Raw genomic sequence first — 14,434 nt, 5'->3', positions numbered from 1 at the left:
TCCATGAAAATATAATTAGCAGATCTTTCTAGAATTACACTCAACATACTATTTATTGCAACACTTGTGTCATCTGCAAACAAAATGAACTCTGCTTCTGGCAGTGTACCTGATTTCACGCTCTACCTCTTAACTACACTTTCTCCGCACCACCTTCCCTTGCATTTCTGGTGAGATCTGGTGCGACAACAGTACAGGCACATTACACCCCCTCATCCCAACCATGCTCCATCAAACTGTCTTCAACGCATTGCATAATTTAGCCCACGCCGGTGTTCGTGCATCCACCCACCTCGTAGTGGAGCGCTTTGTGTGGAGAAATGTCAACAAGGACTGCCAGCAATGGGCACACTCCTGTGTTGCGTGCCAATACTGCAAAGTACACAAGCACACTTCACCCCCCCCCCCCCCCCCCCCCCCCCCCCCCGCCCCCCCTCCTCGGTGCCTTTTCGATTCCTCCTGGGTGTTTACAGCATATTCATATTGACATTGTCGGCCCTCTCTCCCCATCTAACAGTTTTCGTTATATTCTCTCGTCTATCAACCGAAGAACTCACTGGGTCGAGGCTGTCCCCCTCCCAAATATTATGGCAGAAACTTTCTCGAGCTGTCGTCGATGCATGGGTATCGCGTTTCGGATGTCCAGCTATCATCATGACTGACCAGGGCAGACAATTTGAGTCAGCCCTGTTCAATGAGATTTGTAACATTTGCGGCATCCGGCACATCCGCACCACAGCATATCACCTGCAAAGTAACGGGCTAGTCGAGCACTGGCACCGCACTTTCAAGGCGACTCTCCCATGCCACGACTCTCTATGGATGGAGGCCCTTCCCCTTGTGCTACTCGGCATTCGTGTGATTTATAAGGAAGACCTCAAAAGCACAATAGCCGAGTTCATATATGGCCAGAACATTCTGCTCCCTGGCAAACTTGTAAGCCCTTCTGTTTCTCTCCCTCAGTCTGACTTTACGTTCCTTCGTGGACTGCGTCAGACGCCATGCCATCAACCTCCATATCCCTTCGCCCACCATCCCTTCCCACCCTAAAGTTCATGTTCCGAAATCTCTGGATGATTGCAAGTATGTCATGCTCCGAGATGACACTGTCCGTGCTCCCCTCCAACCTCCATATACCGGCCCGTACCGAGTTCTCCGGTGCTCAGCCAACACCTATGACATCCAGATGAAAGATTCAGCTGTGACAGTCTCTATCAACAGACTTAAGCCTGCTCATGGCGAGCCTTCTTCTACCTCCCTTCAGGCCAAACTACGCCACTCGCTGTCGTGGCTCACGAAGCTCTGACCGCTCCCTCCACGTCGGACTTACACACTCCGTCGAGTGACTTCCAGCTCCAATTGTCAAGCTCTTCTCCAACCTTACCCTCTACTCCGGTCTCACGCAGTCTGTTGAGTGACCACATTCTCCCCATGTCAAGTTTACCTATGATCACACCCTCGCTGCCAGGCCCTTCGTCGGTCCCTTTGACCTCTCCACTGTCACCTGCCTCACCCTGTCGACGTTTCTCACACCCTCCCATGAACGTGCCCTCGCTCAAGGTGTTTGTGCCTGGCCCCCCAGACATAATCCACGACATCTCAATAATACTGCACGATTATGCACTGTTCATCGTGTGTTTCTCTTCATCCAGTGCTCATGACACAACCTCCGCCATTCCCTGCCACCTGGTGAAATGTGTTCCCCTGCTGCCCGACGTCGACCTGGACATGCTTCGTGTGTTCACCATGCCCACTGGAGACATCGACGTCGTCATCGCTCTGTTCCACCCGCAAACCGCCGGCCCACCTGTCACGGCACAATCAGCAGGCCCAGTACGACGCCCGGCCCACTTCAACGACTTCCAAGTTCGGTGGCTGAACTTTCCCTCACGACATCTACCGACACAGCTCCCTGACGTCGCTGTCGAGCTGACCGTGGTCCGTCTGCCACAGACCACCCCTGCTGACCGCCCCCACCCCGGCCTCTCAAGAGAGCTGCTCTTTGCCTTTACAAATGTCTGCTTGTGTCTGTGTATGTGCAGATGGATATGTGTGTGTGTGCGAGTGTATACCCGTCCTTTTTTCCCCCTAAGGTAAGTCTTTCCACTCCCAGGATTGGAATAACTCCTTACCCTCTCCCTTAAAACCCACATCCTTTCATCTTTCCCTCTCCTTCCCTCTTTCCTGACGAAGCAACCGTTGGTTGCGAAAACTAGAATTTTGTGTGTATGTTTGTGTTTGTTTGTGTGTCTGTCGACCTGCCAGCACTTTCATTTGGTAAGTCACATCATCTTTGTTTTTAGATATATTTTTCCTATGTAGAATGTTTCCCTCTATGTGTCTGTATATGTGTGGATGGATATGTGTGTGTGTGCGCGAGTGTATACCCGTCCTTTTTTCCCCCTAAGGTAAGTCTTTCCGCTCCCGGGATTGGAATGACTCCTTACCCTCTCCCTTAAAACCCACATCCTTTCGTCTTTCCCTCTCCTTCCCTCTTTCCTGATGAGGCAACAGTTTGTTGCGAAAGCTTGAATTTTGTGTGTATGTTTGTGTTTGTTTATATATATATATATATATATATATATATATATATAGAGGGAAACATTCCACATGGGAAAAATATATCTAGAAACAAAGATGATGTGACTTACCAAACGAAAGTGCTGGCACGTCGATAGACACACAAACAAACACAAACATACACACAAAATTCAATCTTTCGCAACAAACTGTTGCCTCATCAGGAAAGAGGGAAGGAGAGGGAAAGACGAAAGGAAGTGGGTTTTAAGGGAGAGGGTAAGGAGTCATTCCAATCCCGGGAGCGGAAAGACTTACCTTAGGGGGAAAAAAGGACGGGTATACACTCGCACACACACACATATCCATCCACACATGGATATATTTTTAGATATAGTTTAGATATATTTTTCCTACATGGAATGTTTCCCTTATATATATATATATATATATATATATATATATATATATGGTTATAATAGAGGGAAACATTCCACGTAGGAAATATATATCTAAAAACAAAGATGATGTGACTTACCAAATGAAAGTGCTGGCAGGTCGACAGACACACAAACAAACACAAACATACACACAAAATTCAAGCTTTCGCAACAAACTGTTGCCTCATCAGGAAAGAGGGAAGGAGAGGGGAAGACGAAAGGAAGTGGGTTTTAAAGGAGAGGGTAAGGAGTCATTCCAATCCCGGGAGCGGAAAGACTTACCTTAGGGGGAAAAAAGGACAGGTATACACTCGCACACACGCACATATCCATCCACACATACAGACACAAGCAGACATATTTAAAGACCAGGCAGAAGTGTAGAGGCAAAGAAGTTGTTGAAAGACAGGTGAGGTATGAGTGGCGGCAACTTGAAATTAGCGGAGATTGAGGCCTGGCGGATGACGAGAAGAGAGGATATACTGAAGGGCAAGTTCCCATCTCCGGAGTTCGGATAGGTTGGTGTTGGTGGGAAGTATCCAGATAACCCGGACGGTGTAACACTGTGCCAAGATGTGCTGGCCGTGCACCAAGGCATGTTTAGCCACAGGGTGATCCTCATTACCAACAAACACTGTCTGCCTGTGTCCATTCATGCGAATGGACAGTTTGTTGCTGGTCATTCCCACATAGAATGCGTCACAGTGTAGGCAGGTCAGTTGGTAGATCACGTGGGTGCTTTCACACGTGGCTCTGCCTTTGATCGTGTACACCTTCCGGGTTACAGGACTGGAGTAGGTGGTGGTGGGAGGGTGCATGGGACAGGTTTTACACCGGGGGCGGTTACAAGGGTAGGAGCCAGAGGGTAGGGAAGGCGGTTTGGGGATTTCATAGGGATGAACTAAGAGGTTACGAAGGTTAGGTGGACGGCGGAAAGACACTCTTGGTGGAGTGGGGAGGATTTCATGAAGGATGGATCTCATTTCTGGGCAGGATTTTAGGAAGTCGTATCCCTGCTGGAGAGCCACATTCAAAATCTGATCCAGTCCCGGAAAGTATCCTGTCACAAGTGGGGCACTTTTGTGGTTCTTCTGTGGGAGGTTCTGGGTTTGAGAGGATGAGGAAGTTGCTCTGGTTATTTGCTTCTGTACCAGGTCGGGAGGGTAGTTGCGGGATGCGAAAGCTGTAGTCAGGTTGTTGGTGTAATGCTTCAGGGATTCCGGACTGGAGCAGATTCGTTTGCCACGAAGACCTAGGCTGTAGGGAAGGGACCGTTTGATGTGGAATGGGTGGCAGCTGTCGTAATGGAGGTACTGTTGCTTGTTGGTGGGTTTGATGTGGACGGACGTGTGAAGCTGGCCATTGGACAGGTGGAGGTCAACATCAAGGAAAGTGGCATGGGATTTGGAGTAGGACCAGGTGAATCTGATGGAACCAAAGGAGTTGAGGTTGGAGAGGAAATTCTGGAGTTCTTCTTCACTGTGAGTCCAGATCATGAAGATGTCATCAATAAATCTGTACCAAACTTTGGGTTGGCAGGCCTGGGTAACCAAGAAGGCTTCCTCTAAGCGACCCATGAATAGGTTGGCGTACGAAGGGGCCATCCTGGTACCCATGGCTGTTCCCTTTAATTGCTGGTATGTCTGGCCTTCAAAAGTGAAGAAGTTGTGGGTCAGGATGAAGCTGGCTAAGGTAATGAGGAAAGAGGTTTTGGGTAGGGTGGCAGGTGATCGGCGTGAAAGGAAGTGCTCCATTGCAGCGAGGCCCTGGACGTGCGGGATATTTGTGTATAAGGAAGTGGCATCAATGGTTACAAGGATGGTTTCTGGGGGTAACGGATTGGGTAAGGATTCCAGGCGTTCGAGAAAGTGGTTGGTGTCTTTGATGAAGGATGGGAGACTGCACGTAATGGGTTGAAGGTGTTGATCTACGTAGGCGGAGATACGTTCTGTGGGGGCTTGGTAACCAGCTACAATGGGACGGCCAGGATGATTGGGTTTGTGAATTTTAGGAAGAAGGTAGAAGGTAGGGGTGCGGGGTGTCGGTGGGGTCAGGAGGTTGATGGAGTCAGGTGAAAGGTTTTGTAGGGGGCCTAAGGTTCTGAGGATTCCCTGAAGCTCCGCCTGGACATCAGGAATGGGATTACCTTGGCAAACTTTGTATGTGGTGTTGTCTGAAAGCTGACGCAGTCCCTCAGCCACATACTCCCGACGATCAAGTACCACGGTCGTGGAACCCTTGTCCGCCGGAAGAATGATGATGGACCGGTCAGCCTTCAGATCACGGATAGCCTGGGCTTCAGCAGTGGTGATGTTGGGAGTAGGATTAAGGTTTTTTAAGAAGGATTGGGAGGCAAGGCTGGAAGTCAGAAATTCCTGGAAGGTTTGGAGAGGGTGATTTTGAGGAAGAGGAGGTGGGTCCCGCTGTGACGGAGGACGGAACTGTTCCAGGCAGGGTTCAATTTGGATAGTGTCTTGGGGAGTTGGATCATTAGGGGTAGGATTAGGATCATTTTTCTTCGTGGCAAAGTGATACTTCCAGCAGAGAGTACGAGTGTATGTCTGCTTGTGTCTGTATGTGTGGATGGATATGTGCGTGTGTGCGAGTGTATACCTGTCCTTTTTTCCCCCTAAGGTAAGTCTTTCCGCTCCCGGGATTGGAATGACTCCTTACCCTCTCCTTTAAAACCCACTTCCTTTCGTCTTCCCCTCTCCTTCCCTCTTTCCTGATGAGGCAACAGTTTGTTGCGAAAGCTTGAATTTTGTGTGTATGTTTGTGTTTGTTTGTGTGTCTGTCGACCTGCCAGCACTTTCATTTGGTAAGTCACATCATCTTTGTTTTTAGATATATATATATATATATATATATATATATATATATATATATATATATATATATATATATATATATATATATTTTTTTTTTTTTTTTTTTACTCTGGTACAAAAATGCTATTGCCCTATGGATGAATTTTTTGGATAATGACATGACCATTTGAGGAGCATAAAAATTAATAGTATATATATTCAGATATTTTATAGTTCTAGTAAATGTTGTATTACATGTACAACCTATTATAGTTCTAAGCTTGAAGAGTCTCCTGTACAATAAATCAATGATTTGACATGTATGTTATGAGATGATAAAATTATGATTCTCAGATAGGGGTACGATCAGCAGTGCCCCAGGGAATTGTGGTAGGACCAATATTATTTTCTGTGTACACAAATGATCTGACAGACAGGGTAAGCAGCAGTTTGTGGCTGTTCACTGATGATGCTGTGTGTATGGGAAGGTCTTGTTGTTGAGTGACTGTAGGAGGATACAAGATAATGTAGATAAAATAATTAGTAATTAGTTGGTGTGATGAATGGCAGCTAGCTATAAACGTAGAAAATGTAATTGAATGCTGATGGGAAGGGGGGGGGGGGAAGCATAATGTTAGAGTACAGCATTATCAGTAGTCATGCTAATTAAATATCTAGGCATAACATTGCAAACAATAATGAAATGGAATGAGCATGTAAGGGCTGTTGTAGGGAAGGTGAATGGTTGAGTTCGGCTTATTGGGAGAATTTTGGGAAAGTGTGTTCATATGGAAAGGTAGTCACATATACAACACTAGTGCGACCCATTGTTGAGTACTGTTCGAGTGTTTGGGATATGCACCAGATCACATTTAAGGAAGACATTGAAGCAGTTCAGAGGCAGGTTGCTAGATTTGTTACTGGTAGGTACAAACAACACCCAAGTATTACACAGATGCTTCGGAAACTCAAATGGGGATCACTGGAGAGAAGGCAATATTCTTTTTATGGATCACTACTGAGAAAATTTAGAGATCCAGCATTTGAGGCTGACTGCAGAATGGTTCTACTGCTGTCAATGTACATTTTGCATAAGGACCATGAAAGTAAGATTAGAGACATTGGGGCTTGTATGGAGGCATATAGACAGTTGTCTTTCCTTTTTGCGTTTGGAACAGGAAAGGAAATGACACAACATAATATATGGTGGCTTGCAAAGTACATATATAGACGAAGATGTAGATAGACACGTATAAAAGGAAAAGTGATTCATCTCCAAGCTCTCAGAACTAATACTTCCTTCCGTATGGTGGAAAGAGAAATAGATTTGGTGGAAGAGGAAGAAGAACAGTCAACTTAGTCAGACCATGGAGGGGTGGGGTGGGGGGTAGAGAGAGAGGGGGAGGGGGTAGAGAGAGATCCACTGTGGCTTACCACTCTCATCTTCAGGTGGATAAGTGGCTTATATAACCATATCTTTCCTACGTGTAGCCAGTTCATATGAAGTATGTTTTGTTCACTAAAAGTAATTATTATGTGTCACTTGTTATGATAATATAGTTGCAAGTTATACATTATGAGTGATAATGATAACAAAGTTACATACAGGGTATGCTCTTTACTGCATCTTCTATAATAACAAATAACACATTATAACTAATCTGCTGTGAAATTAAATTCATAGCAGAACACTAGTATACCTAGGAATAAACATCCACATACATAAGCCACTGATCCACATGAAGAAGAGGGTGTAAACCCTCAGAATGAACCATGGAATAAAATAAGGAGTGACTGATAACTGTTTTATAATAAAAATGAAGAAATTCCTCCAGCTGTATTTAATGGGTCGATTTTATTTCGGCAACTAGTTTCAACATTGTAAGAACATCATCTTCAGGCCCTTGATGTCAGCTGCATGCGGCAGATACTAGAAGTCAGTGGTGCAATATGGACGTGCTCCGTGTGGAAGGTGGTTAGTAACTCACACCATCTTCCACATGGAGCACATCCATATTGCACCACTGACTTCTAGTATCAGCCATACGCAGTTGACGTCAACGAGTGTATGGGCCTGAAGATGATGATGTTACAACGTTGAAACTAGATGCTGAAATAAAATCGACACCTTAAATACAGCTGGAGGAATTTCTTCATTTTTAATATAAATTTATACCAGCTGACACCTCACTGTTCTCCATTTCAACATGGATGTACGAAGATAACTATTTTAATTTGTCTTCAGTGTGTGTCATATCATAGAAGGAATTGGAAGCTATATCTGTGCCCATTTTCTTCCTGAGATAGCACAAATGCCTACAGAACTTTTTACAACTACCTAAAAGTTTTCCTGGAAAGATAAAGACTGTATGGTCAACTGTGGACCTATGTCCTACAGACACTACAACAGTTCCACACCAAAAATCGCTGAAAGATGACAACAACTAATGGGAATGGAGATAATTTAATAAAGCAATTTCTAGACAAATTAATAATTTTATACCTTCCAATTTCCTTCTCTGGTGGCATAATGTAGTGGAGTTCTACCGTTATGATCAGCAACATTCACTCTGGCTTCACCTTGTATTAGCCTTTCTGTGATTTTTGAAAATTCCTGCAATAGACCATTCACACATTAGTCACTGACACAGAAAAAATAAGTTAGGAACAAACAGAATTGGGAAGCATTGCTACAGGAATAAAATTACTATTTTGGCTATAGGTAATTTTTTTCTGCTGCTTGTAGTGTTTAACACATTTCCACAGATATAATAAAAGTTCATACTACAAGCACTGTGTGCGTGAAGTGGGTCCTGCATTCTCAGGTCACCCAATGTTGAGTTCTTGACACAGCTGTGAATGTGGCTTCAACATAAAACATGTTTTTTACAAGATTGAATGGTTTAACACACAACGTATTACGTTAAACAACGTTACCAGTAAACACAGTGGAGCACCAGTAGAAATCTTACAACTGTGTAATAGGAAGCAGTGTAGTTTTTGACTCCTGTATATAAGAAGGGTAAAAGAATGGATCTGCAGAATTATTGTACAATATCCTTACTACTGGTTTGCTGCAGAATACTAGAGCATATCCTGCATTTGAATATAATAAATTTCCTAGAGACTGAAAAGCTCATGTCCACAAATCAGCATGGTACAGAGCTCGAATGTATGGAGGTGAATCAACAGGAAATATTTAACACAATACAAAAGCTAAAGAACAAGCATTCACCTGGATGGGATGGTATTAAAGTGTGGTGTTAAAGAAATGTGCCAATGAAATAACTAAATCCATTACCTATCTTATCAACTGTGGTATTAATGAAAACATATACCCAAACGCCTTAAAATAAGTGTATTTCAGCCATTCCATAAAAAAGGAGGTAAAAAAGAAGTTTCAAATTATAGACCAATATCACTAATCCCTACCTTCAGTAAAATATCTGAAACAGTTATCATATCACAACTCACACCATTTTTCTCAAGACAAAACGCTTACTGAATCGCAGAACGGCTTTAGGAAAGACTTAAGCACGGCCACTGCTATTACCAGTTTCTTCCATGAAGTACACAGCAATACAAAACAGGGTATACACACAGCTAGAATATTCCTTGACCTGAGCAAAGCTTTTGACTCAGTAAATCACGAGCTTCTCTTAAAAAAACTGCAGGCCTACAGTGTCAGTAATGCATCAATGAAACTTCTATCCACCTATCTCATGAATCGGAAACAGTGTACCAAACTTGCACATCAAATTGACAATAAGATCTTAACTTGTTAAATCCACAAGTGAAGCAGTGATGCAGAGAGTCCCTCAAGGCTCTATTCTTGGACCTTTCCTCTTTTTAGCATATATTAATGACATTGTACACCACATTAACTCACACTTCGTAAATTATGCTGATGACACCTTAGTTTTACTTCATGGTAAAGAGTGTCAGGAGGTGAAATTTTCAAGAAGTAATGGGATACTAAAATTAAGTTCAGTTTTCATGCACAAGGATTAAAGGTCAATGTAAATAAATCCCAGATGCTAATATTTACAACTGGCAGCTCACATCACTCATGCATAAATGAGGGATGCAGCATAGTGGCAGAGGAAGCAAATGAATGTAAATTTCTAGGGGTCCATCTGGACTCAAATTAATCCTGGATTAGCTAGTTCTCATATAAACTTTTACTACTGTGGTGAGTGTTGGACTTATGTCTGTCTTGGCTACAATAATATGCCCATTAAACTGTTCATAGTGGTTTACCCACATTTCTATTTTCTTATTATTTACAAAACCAATCCTGAGTTACCACCATTTGATTTTGTATTTATAACACTGTATTCATCTGACACAAATTCCTGTTTCTCCTACCACTGAACTTCACTAGCTCCCACTATATCTAACTTTAGCCTATCCATTTCCCTCTTTAAATTTTCTAACTGTCAGCCCTATTAAGGGATCTAACATTCTACCCTCTGACCCATAGAATGCCAGTTATGTTTCTCCTGATGAAATCATCCTCCTGAGTAGTTCCAGTACAGAGATCTGAATATGGGACTATTTTGCCCAAGAGGACGCCATTCAAATTTAACCATACAGTAGAGCTGCACACCCTTGGGGAAAATTATGGCTGTTGTTTCCTATTGCTTTCTGCTGTTTGCAACACCAGCACAGACAGGTCATTTTGGTTAGTGTTACAAGGCCACATCAGTCAATCATCCAGACTGTTGCCCCTGCAACTACTGAAAAGGTTGCTGCCCCTCTTCAGAAACCACATGTTTGTCTGGCCTCTCAACAGGTACCCCTCCGTTGTGGTTGCACCTGCAGTATGGCTATCTGCGACACTACGGCATGTAGGCCTCCTCACCAATGGCAAGATCCATGGTTCACTGTGGTGGAGGGGTGGGGGTGGGGGGGTTGAGTGGATTTGCTAACATCTAATACACATGTAAGTGTTAAAAAATCTTTTATGAAGGTATTTGTCTGGAGTGTTGTCTTATCTGGAATTGAAATGTGAATAATAAACAGTGCAGACTAGAAGAGTTTGGAATTTGGGGCTACCGAAAAATGCTGAAGATTCCATGAGTAGGCCAGGTAATTAATGACCAGATAATGAATCAAATATCCTAGCACTAGCCTTAGGCAGCTAATATAAAATATCAAGACATTGACTAGGGATCTTAGTGAAGAAGACCAACTATTCACAGATGGAGGACAAGCAGGCGAGCAATGGCCTGGCCAGGATACACAAGACACAGCCTATTCCTTAACAGGAATGAGTAAGATAGATTAGCATCACTGATAGTTGAAAATATAGGAAAGGGGTGCGGGGTGGGGGCAGCACTGTAACCAGTGGTAGAATTCCTGTGATAAGTGGTGTTTTTTTTTTTTTTTGTAGCTTAAATACAATACAATGCAGCAGAATAGGGCAACATTTAATGAAAACAATGTTTCTAATGCTAACAAAGTACTCGATTTGAACTAGATCGCCAAGTTATTTAAGTGAAAGACCTTGTATTGTAACGCTACTGGATTACTGTATTGATGAAATTAAGTCAGCTTGAGATGCATTGAGACCAGTATTAAGATGAACTATAATTAATTTATAAAAATCTAGAACCACAAACCCGAAATATATCAAAATCATTATAAACAAAAGTCCAAATTATCATTCACGGAATTTGTACACACAAAAGTGACAGTAATGTTTACAGAGCTGACTGTAAAGTCACTGGATTGATTTTAGGAACAAAAATCAACCTGTGTTTATAGTATTATTGTTGTTATGAATGCATATTTTATGTAATTTTGTCATAAACACTGTAATATTTCAACTCGTTAACCAATTCAAAAACATCACAATGATTTGTAAAGTCAAATTCTGTAATCAGTTTTGTAAAAGTAATGAAATCATAACTGTAAATTCAAATAAGTCTCCTTGGCACAATATACACTCCTGGAACACCGTGCATTCATTGTCCCAAGAAGGGGAAACTTTATTGACACATTCCTGGGGTCAGATACATCACATGATCACACTGACAGAACCACAGGCACATAGACACAGGCAACAGAGCATGCACAATGTCGGCACTAGTACAGTGTATATCCACCTTTCGCAGCAATGCAGGCTGCTATTCTCCCATGGAGACGATCGTAGAGATGCTGGATGTAGTCCTGTGGAACGGCTTGCCATGCCATTTCCACCTGGCGCCTCAGTTGGACCAGCGTTCGTGCTGGACGTGCAGACCACGTGAGACGACGCTTCATTCAGTCCCAAACATGCTCAATGGGGGACAGATCCGGAGATCTTGCTGGCCAGGGTAGTTGACTTACACCTTCTAGAGCACATTGGGTGGCACGGGATACATGCGGACGTGCATTGTCCTGTTGGAACAGCAAGTTCCCTTGCCGGTCTAGGAATGGTAGAACGATGGGTTCGATGACGGTTTGGATGTACCGTGCACTATTCAGTGTCCCCTCGACGATCACCAGTGGTGTACGGCCAGTGTAGGAGATCGCTCGCCACACCATGATGCCGGGTGTTGGCCCTGTGTGCCTCGGTCGTATGCAGTCCTGATTGTGGCGCTCACCTGCACGGCGCCAAACACGCATACGACCATCATTGGCACCAAGGCAGAAGCGACTCTCATCGCTGAAGACGACACGTCTCCATTCGTCCCTCCATTCACGCCTGTCGCGACACCACTGGAGGCGGGCTGCACGATGTTGGGGCGTGAGCGGAAGACGGCCTAACGGTGTGCGGGACCGTAGCCCAGCTTCATGGAGATGGTTGCGAATGGTCCTCGCCGATACCCCAGGAGCAACAGTGTTCCTAATTTGCTGGGAAGTGGCGGTGCGGTCCCCTACGGCACTGCGTAGGATCCTACGGTCTTGGCGTGCATCCGTGCGTCGCTGCGGTCCGGTCCCAGGTCGACGGGCACGTGCACCTTCCGCCGACCACTGGCGACAACATCGATGTACTGTGGAGACCTCACGCCCCACGTGTTGAGCAATTCGGCGGTACGTCCACCCGGCCTCCCGCATGCCTACTATACGCCCTCGCTCAAAGTCCGTCAACTGCACATACGGTTCACGTCCACGCTGTCGCGGCATGCTACCAGTCAGTGTTAAAGACTGCGATGGAGCTCCGTATGCCACGGCAAACTGGCTGACACTGACGGCGGTGGTGCACAAATGCTGCGCAGCTAGCGCCATTCGACGGCCAACACCGCGGTTCCTGGTGTGTCCGCTGTGCCGTGCGTGGGATCATTGCTTGTACAGCCCTCTCGCAGTGTCCGGAGCAAGTATGGTGGGTCTGACACACTGGTGTCAATGTGTTCTGTTTTCCATTTCCAGGAGTGTATATTACAATTTTGTTAGTGTTGGAAGCTATATACGGATCAAAGGCAACAACAATGGGACCGCAAGTCCTATGTCATGTTTTAGCCGCAAAACCTTTGTTAGTCTTTGCCAGTTTGTGACTCAATAAACAAGTTTTAAAAGTATTTCAGCTGCTCTGGCTTTATCACGTATTTGATTAACTTGACACTAACCACCTGACATATGTTAAGTGGATCCAGATATTATTCAAGGTGGTGGAAATGTAACAAGTCTGAGGTACACACCTCATTCAAGACTGACAGTTATAAACAGTTATAAACAATTTAAGTGTTTCAAATGTAGCCATGAAGGCTAGTTTAATGTCATTCAGATAGATTGCTTTAAAAGAGGCCCATACAAATGAAGGGTCACACACAAAAGAAACATTTATACAATAACTTCACTGTTTTGAATAAGAATATTAAAAGGAATAAAAAACAAAAATAAATAACATCTGATCTGTTTACACGATCTAGATGTCAAAAGGATACTGATATATTATGTTTGTATGAGTGCCATGTTAATAAAGGAATCAGTATGCTGAACACAGAAGACTACAAATTAGCAACCCATTTCTGCAGGAAAATTATGGACAAAGGAAGAGTTTTTGTATTTGTAAAAAATAAAATTAAGCTCAAATCTATTGATACCAACAGTTACTAGTATGATAAACAATTGGAATCCTGTGCTTGTGAATTGTTTTCACTGAAAATGCTATTTATAATTGTTAGAGTAAACAGATACCCACTGAGAAGTTTCAAACTTTCAAGTATTATGCTGCTTAGCATATGGTAGTGAGGAGATTTTAATATTAATTTTCTGAGAGAAATTATTTGGAAACATTAATAAACAGTGTCAACAGCGCTCTGTTGTTAATTTTTCTCATAAGAATTACACCAAAAAATGGTATACTATTAAGTATCATTTTTATAGATGAACGTGATACAAATAGAACTGTGGAGCAGCTAGAAGTCACACACAGTTGTCCTTCATTACAGGTTTTTCCTCATGAGATGTGAGTATCTTCAGAAATTTAATCAATATTACATACATCCATTGGTAGGAATACACATAATCAATTCATTTACCTGCAATTGGGACCATTCAGTTACAAACTTTCACATAATAAAACAGACACCAAAAATACTGTTTTTTTAATGTTTGAAATCTGTAACACCCATGATTAACATACTAAAGGCTTACTATGCAATTGCCAATCATAACAACATCTAATTACTATAAAATCACTGAAATTCATAAAGCAAAACCACAATGACAATTTAAATAAAG

The 14,434-nt window shown here is 43.3% G+C and overlaps 1 protein-coding gene across 1 annotated transcript in view; it reads right to left on the bottom strand.

Moving 5' to 3' along the window:
- Positions 1-14,434, bottom strand: part of LOC124802543 (serine/threonine-protein phosphatase 6 regulatory ankyrin repeat subunit A-like) — a 407,755-nt gene that overhangs the window by 98,929 nt on the left and 294,392 nt on the right. The window contains exon 12 of the mRNA XM_047263406.1: positions 8,268-8,378. Within this exon, the coding sequence (XP_047119362.1) occupies positions 8,268-8,378 (111 nt within the window). The remainder of the gene's footprint in view (positions 1-8,267; positions 8,379-14,434) is intronic.

This window comes from Schistocerca piceifrons, chromosome 1 (genome assembly GCF_021461385.2).
Source record: "Schistocerca piceifrons isolate TAMUIC-IGC-003096 chromosome 1, iqSchPice1.1, whole genome shotgun sequence".
NCBI classification, from domain to species: Eukaryota; Metazoa; Arthropoda; class Insecta; order Orthoptera; family Acrididae; genus Schistocerca; species Schistocerca piceifrons.
The sequence above is the reverse complement of the archived record's forward strand: the minus strand, read 5'-3'. Positions and strand labels throughout refer to the sequence as shown.